The following is a 7,296-nucleotide window of genomic DNA, read 5'->3' as shown; positions in this document are numbered from 1 at the left end:
AAATGTTCAGCAGGAACTCCATCTTCCTGTGGATGAAACATACACAGAAATACACTGTTCAATCTTCATTAGTCAGGAATGGGGGAAGAGAGTTCAGCACAAAAGAGAGAGTTCTGGCTCATCTGAGTTTCATATCTGGAATTCCAGAGGTCTTCGGAAAATTCTTACATTATTATGTTGTCCGACAATGGACACGAAAATGTCATAGTTTAGTATGTCGTCCGAAAATGGACAAAAAGTCATTTTTTGTCCGGAAAGGGACAAAAACGTCATCGTTTAGTATGTCGTCCGAAAATGTTTTCCTGAACTCCAGTCAGGTCCACTTTTTGGTGCGATCCGGTCCACGTTTTCCTCAACTCCAGTCCGGTCCACTTTTTGGAGCGATCCGGTCCAAGTTTTCCTCAACTCCAGTCCGGTCCACTTTTTGGAGCGATCCGGTACACATTTTCCTCAACTCCAGTCCGGTCCACTTTTTGGAGCAATACGATCTGGAAAAAGGCATAGTTCAGTATGTCGCCCAAAAATGGACAAAAAATGTCATAGTGTGTCGTCCGAAAATTGACTAAAAACGTCAGTTGTCCAAAAATGAACAAAAACGTCAAAGTTTAGTATGTCGTCCAAAAATGATCAAAAAATGTCATAGTATGTCGTCCGAAAATGGACAAAGAGCATCATTCTTTGTACGAAACGGGAAAAAAACGGTTTAGTAGGTCATCTGAAAATTAACAAAAAACGCAATTATTTTTCCAAAAATGGACAAAAGCATCATACTTTAGTATGTCATCCAAAAATGGACAAAAAATTTCAAAATGTAGAATGCTGTACGAAAAGGGACAAAAAAACGTCATAGTTTAGTATGTCTACTGAAAATGGACAAAAAAAACTCATAGTTTAGTATGTCGTCCAAATTGTCACCAAAAACGTCATAGTTTAGTATGTCATCCGAAAATGGACAAAAAATGTCAGTTTTAGTATGTCGCCTGAAAATGGACAAAAAAGTCATTTTTTGTCCGAAAATGGACAAAAACGTCATAGTTTAGTATGTTGTCCGAAAATGGACAAAAAACGTCATAGTTTAGTAGGTCGTCTGAAAATGGACTAAAAAGTCATTTTTTTGTCCGAAAATGGAAAAGAGGTCATTTTTTTGTCCGAAAATGGACAAAAAACTTCATAGTTTAGTATGTCGTCCAAAATGTGACAAAAATGTCAGAGTTTAGTATGTCGTCTAAAATGTGAAAAAAAAGTCTTACTTTAGTATGTCGTCCAAAAGGTGGAAAAAAAATGCCATAGTTTAGTATGTCATCCATAATGTGAAAAAAACTCATAGTATCTCGTCCAAAATCTGGAAACAAATGCCATAGTTTAGTATGTTGTCCAAAATGTGGAAAAAACGTCATAGTTTAGTATGTTGTCCAAAATGTGGAATAAAGTCATAGTTTAGTATGTCATCCAAAATGTTAAAAAAAATGTCAGTTTAGTATGTCGTCCAAAATGTGGAAAAAAATGTCATAGTTTAATATGTCGTCCAAAATGTGGAAAAAATGTGATAGTTTAGTATGTCATCCAAAATGTGACAAAAATGTCAGAGTTAAGTATGTTGTCCAAAACGTGGAAAAAAATATCAAAGTCTATTTAGTATGTTGTCCAAAATGTGGAAAAAAAACGTCATAGTTTAGTATGTCGTCCAACATCTGGAAAAAAAAACACCAGTTTAGCATGTTGTCCAAAATGTGACAAAAAAGTCATAGTTTAGTATGTCGTCCAAAATGTGGAAAAAAATGTCATAGTTTAATACGTCGTCCAAAATGTGACAAAAACGTCATAGTTTAGTAAGTTGTCCAAAATGTGACAAAAATGTCATAGTTTAGCATGTCATCCAAAACGTGACAAAAATGTCATAGTTTAGTTGGGTGATATCAGCTAAAATGGGCCACTTTTTGGTAAATCGCTTGAAGCACTAACAAAAAAAGTATTCTATTAAAATGTGTTTTTTGGCTAGCAATGGTTGTTTTCTTTTAATTTTGCATTGAAATTATCTAGTAAATAGGATTGTTTAGTTCCTACAGGTCTTGATACGTCAGCTGTGCCAATTTTTTTACACAAGCAAAGTTCAGGTAAAATGGGACGCTTATCAGGTAAGTTGGGCCAGTCCAACTGCAAAGGGATAGTCATAAATTTTTATTGTAAAAAAAAATGTCAATATGGTAACATACTGTGTAAGAACAATTTAATAATATCAGGACAATTCATTACATTGTAAATGATTAACTGATCTGCTCATGGCAAATGTATTGAATCCACATAGCACTGTGAACTTGGGTATAAAACACATGATAAAAAAAAAACAACTGCAACCTACTAGGCCTACAAATAGGATGAATGCAAACACTGAACCTCAATAATATCTGAATAGTCAAAATTTTAAAATGTGTGTGTGTGTGTGTTTGGGTAGGTACATATGTCATGGCCTAGGCTACTTAAACCACAATTTTCTTTATCATTTCCTTTCTTCCTCCATCTCTCAGTCCCTCTCACTTGCTTCTTGTTTGCCATACTCACTGCAGATAGTCAGTGGATTGTTACTAACAACACTGATCATTATTTTGAGGCAGATGCATCCTTTTCACATAAATGCCTACTGCATTCCCTTCAAATGTGTACATGTGTGCATATGTGACTGACAAAAAGGGTGGCCCATTTTAGCTGAAACCAGGGGGCCCAACCTACCTGAATAGATTCACCTCAATTGGGCCACTAACAAAAACGTCAATCTTTGAAAAAAAATGTCCAAATACCAAACCTTAAGCATTATTTCTGATAGGTGTCATCAAGACAGATATTATACATCAAAAATTTTACATATACACATTTCTTTAATTGACTTATCCTGATAATTTTTATCAGAAATTCTTATGCCAGTCCACTCACCACACAGTTTACCGGTGCAGTGTGGATTTGAATCTTATCTCCACCCACAAAAACAACCACAGACCAATAAATTCTGTTGTTTCATGTTAAGTACAGTTGTGGGAAACATTTCAGACCATTTGCTGTCATTGGCTCTAAAAATCAGAGGGGCTAGGACATGCAAAGCTTAAATGGCCCATTTTACCTGATGGCCCAATTTACCAGATGTCACCCTATGTCATCCAAAATGTGGAAAAAAATGTCAGTTTAGCATGTCGTCCAAAATGTGACAAAAACGTCATAGCATGTCGTCCAAAATGTGACAAAAATGTCAGTCATCCAAAATGTGGAAAAAAACGCCATAGTTTAGTATGTCGTCCAAAATGTGGAAAAAAACGTCATACTTTGTCATCCAAAATGTCAGTTTACGGTAGTATGTCGTCCAAATTGTGTGTAAAAAAAAAACAAAACGTCAGTGCATCAAATATGCATCAAAATTTTGTGTAACAAGCACTAAAAGTTAATCAGTGCTTAAATGATGTGAACCAATACTTAGATCAGATTTAGGTCGAACACTGGCTCACATATTGGGCATACAGAAAACAGACTGGAAATTACAGGTAATTCCAGTCTTCAAATATACTGCCACCTGACAAGCCACATTTGCACAAAACAAATTTGCATACAGTGGTATTATAAGGTGAAATAGATGACATTTGTTGGAAATCCAATATATAATGCATGTGACTTTCAGGGTGGAACTCCAAGGTTTCTAAACCTTTAAATCAGTCGCTGCAATTTTATTCACAGCATACAGATCTTACATTAAGGAACTGTAATAAATCAAGCAAATTGAGAAAAGACTCATGTACTGAAACTATCAGTGAGTGTAGATATCTCACAAACACAAGGACACTGATCATTTTGTTTATACAAATATTTATTCTTCCACAAGTCTCTTGAGCCACAGTTTAGATGATGCCAATCTGCAAAAAGAAAATGACATGAATTATACAGTGTTCCTCAACATGCTGTACACACCTGTAACTGCATCATGTATCTGGCATCAGTGGTTCCTTTGAATGCATCACAGACATTCAGACGCAATAAAAGTTTACATCATGTGCTCAGAGTTGAAAAATACAAATATGTTAATCTGGACTAGCCTTAAAAATGTCCCAATCTTACTGAGCTGAATAAAGACTCACTTTGTTTGCAACATCCAACGCATCATAATCTGGCGCGAGACGAACGTACGCCTTCTTCTCACCGTCAGGCCTGCAGGTGGGTCAGAACAAAACAAAGATGAAGCAACAAAAGAACGGTGGTAAGGAAAATCAGTCTATTTTGACAAGCACCGTTTTAAGGTATTACGCAGAGCACATTTCAACAATAATTAAGATTCAAATTTTCTTAACACTACAAGTAATGTCTGGAAAAGGACAAATCTGCTAAGAGCACTCACTCCAGAATACACACGATTACAGTCATCACTTATGGTATTGGCATGTGTCATACAGAAAATATTGTCCTTGTTCCAGCATATAAGTTCCCAGCAGTGTAATCTAAAACTCTACCTGATGAGTGTGTTGACTTTGGCAACGTCGATGTCATACAGCTTCTTGACAGCGTGTTTGATCTGATGTTTATTTGCCTTGACGTCCACAATGAACACAAGTGTGTTGTTATCTTCAATTTTCTTCATCGCAGATTCTGTTGTCAAGGGGAACTTGATGATGGCATAGTGATCCAGCCTAGAAAAACAAACAAAAAAAACATAGAGGTATTTGTTTTTGGATTCAAGTCCTCACTTCTGGTCTGTAAAGTCTGTACGGGACAATTTAATATGAAATTGTTAATCATTTATTCTCCCTACAGACATGTTGGAAAACAGTTTAAGTTGGGTGCATCAGTAGTTTATAAAGCTGGAATCATGCTTTTTCATACTTTGATCGCTTTTACCATCATGTGCACCACATTTATTTCTTTTGTATTTGTTATGGTCAGTCACTGTAACTCACTTGTTCCTGCGAGGAGCACTCTTGCGTGGATACTTGGGCTGTCTGCGGAGACGCAGGGTTTTAGGGCGACGGAAGGTGGGAGAAGTCCTGACCTTCTTCTTCCTCTGGCTGTGGACGCCTTTGAGCACAGCCTTTTTGGCCTTCAGGGCCTTTGACTTGGCCTCAGTCTTGGCAGGGACAGCTAAGAAAGAAAAACACCGCTTGTTATGATGGTTTGTTTGTGCTTGTTTGTAAGCCCCACATTAAGACATTCAAGAAAATACTTCAGAGATCACCATCTGAGCCCCTGTCTATTGAAACATTATTTTACACTCAAATGTGTTGTGAGAGCCTTTATAGCTGGCCAAAGATTGCTCCTACCCGAGTGACTGTCACAACCAAATATAATCATACATCACAAAACTAAAACAGGCCTTTCTGTGTAAAGCTCCAGCTGACATTTCTGTGCCTTGAAACATAGAAACAACATTTTAACGCTTCATGACTGCCATCATCTATACACAAACACAAGTTTTCTATTTACAATATAGCTTAGCTATATTTTGATTGCAGCCTACATATGCAATTAACTGGATTTATGAACTTCATCTCGTCCGATTTGTATACAGTCATTTAGGCCTCTCAAACCGCAGCTACTTTCCTGAGAAGCCCATGTGTAACACGCCAAAGACAATGATTATACGGTACAGAGCCACTACAACACACAATTAAAGAAACGGCCGTTTACTAGAATAAAAAAAAACAGCGTTTAAAAATCTACTCTGCTTTCATGCAGGGCTAATGCAACGTTTTCTACACTGCGCCGGTGCAACGAATGCTAACCCACCAACAGCTAATACTTTCAGTATAACGATAGTATGACGTTACAGAGAGTAACCAAGAACTGTTAACGTTAACTAATTAAGCCTTGCTCACAGCAGAGGATGTAAGAAGACATCACAACCAAATTTAATGGTGAACAGACCACGTTTTGGTCACCAGCATCACCGCTAGCACGCCAACATTAGCTTAGATAGCATCACGTTACATGCCGGAGCCGCAGCCTGCGATATCTACATATTTCCACAGCTGACAGCAGTATGTTCAGATTATTTAGCACACGGTCAATTTATCCTATCATACCGGACGTGTGTGTTAACTATTAGAGGTGTCTCTGTGTAAAATGTACATTTTATTCATACAAAAATGATCAGATTGACAAACCTTCCTTCTTCACCTTCGGTGCCATGTTGAGAAAGGAAGACTGAATGGGGTTTCCTGCAGTATAATGCATGGGCGAGATCTCGTAGCAGACTTATCGCGATAGCTGCCAGAGTCCTGTGATTGCCTGTGATCAGATTAGACGCTAACACAATAAATAATGTTTACTTGTTTTATGTTACTTTGTGTATCCATCAAATGTTGCATGTTAAGTTCTTGTTTGTGTTGGAGTGGCGATTTTTTTCTTTACAGAATAAATACCTACACATTTGTTTCAAGGGAAACTACACAAAACTATTCTATTAATTTTAGATCATTTGGATGTCGGATATATTGTTATATACGACCAATTAGCCAAAAAAAAAAATCAAAACCTTTTTGAATGTATGAAAAGTTCTGTATTAGTGTTTATTTATAGTGTTGTATATATTATTTTTTTAAGAAAAAATATCTTGGCAAGCCAGCAGTTCTGCCACCATTTAGATTTTTATCACTTTAGACATTTGATTTTTTTGTTGAAGCATTGAGTTGACTTAACAGGATTGTGTTTCATTGTGTTTTGCTATTTGTACATCAGTTTGGCAGTTTGGTCAACTCAGGTTGTTTTAGAACATGTTACATAAACTTGCTGATGATGTGCTTTAATGTATTTTCTTGGCCATAATGAAGATACAAAAGGAATTTAAAAAAATAAAATTCCATTGCATATGCTGCAAATACCTAGCCTAGCCATGCTAGACCCATGTTTCTGACGGCACAAGGGTCTAGGGAAGCTCGACAGGGAGGGAGGCGGGCTAAAAGGTTGTCTATCAAATCCCTCTGCAGCAATTGGGTAGGTATACAACCAATCAACGCAATGAATAGGCTGACGTAGTTCCGAGAGCACCGGCGGATTGTGGCTAAGTCCCATTAGCTTCCCAACCAGCGGAGCTGCGGAGCCAACTGGTATATTAAGGATTTGCCATATCCCGTCGGCATAAGTCCAAATACGTCTTTCTTCTCAATGAAACACTTAAGTGCCGTTCTTTGTTTATCTTTCAAGTTGAATTTTAGCTTCAAATCTTTAAGGGCTGTGGCCAAAGCCGAGTCGAAAGATAACTGTTTATTGTGCGCCGGTTGTTTCTGTCAGAATCATTACGCCTCTGTCGTCACTTCGTTACGCCCGCCT

The 7,296-nt window shown here is 37.3% G+C and overlaps 1 protein-coding gene and 1 non-coding gene across 2 annotated transcripts; both read right to left on the bottom strand.

Moving 5' to 3' along the window:
* Positions 1–3,829: 3,829 nt before the first annotated feature.
* rpl23a (ribosomal protein L23a) lies at positions 3,830–6,248 on the bottom strand. Its single transcript, XM_022214929.2, has 5 exons — positions 6,132–6,248; positions 4,929–5,109; positions 4,485–4,661; positions 4,116–4,185; positions 3,830–3,893 (listed from the first exon to the last, which is right to left on the bottom strand). Exons 1-5 carry the CDS (start codon positions 6,199–6,201, stop codon positions 3,879–3,881), a joined length of 513 nt encoding a protein of 170 aa, XP_022070621.1. The 5' UTR covers positions 6,202–6,248; the 3' UTR covers positions 3,830–3,878.
* Positions 4,811–4,882, bottom strand: LOC127530726 (small nucleolar RNA Z17). The gene has a single exon (XR_007937403.1). It is a non-coding gene; the product is annotated as a small nucleolar RNA Z17 (small nucleolar RNA).
* Positions 6,249–7,296: the final 1,048 nt, after the last annotated feature.

The sequence above is a fragment of the Acanthochromis polyacanthus genome, chromosome 17, assembly GCF_021347895.1.
Source record: "Acanthochromis polyacanthus isolate Apoly-LR-REF ecotype Palm Island chromosome 17, KAUST_Apoly_ChrSc, whole genome shotgun sequence".
Classification (NCBI taxonomy): domain Eukaryota; kingdom Metazoa; phylum Chordata; class Actinopteri; family Pomacentridae; genus Acanthochromis; species Acanthochromis polyacanthus.
This window is presented reverse-complemented; position numbering and strand designations above follow the sequence as displayed.

Excerpts from the sequence above, each read along its gene's own strand:
- rpl23a (XM_022214929.2), bottom strand. The coding sequence starts at position 6,201 with ATGCATTATACTGCAGGAAACCCCATTCAGTCTTCCTTTCTCAACATG. Across the intron at positions 5,110-6,131 it reads ACCGAAGGTGAAGAAGGAAG|CTGTCCCTGCCAAGACTGAG; the intron begins GTTTGTCAATCT and ends TTTCTTTCTTAG. Across the intron at positions 4,662-4,928 it reads AGTGCTCCTCGCAGGAACAA|GCTGGATCACTATGCCATCA; the intron begins GTGAGTTACAGT and ends TTGTTTTTCTAG.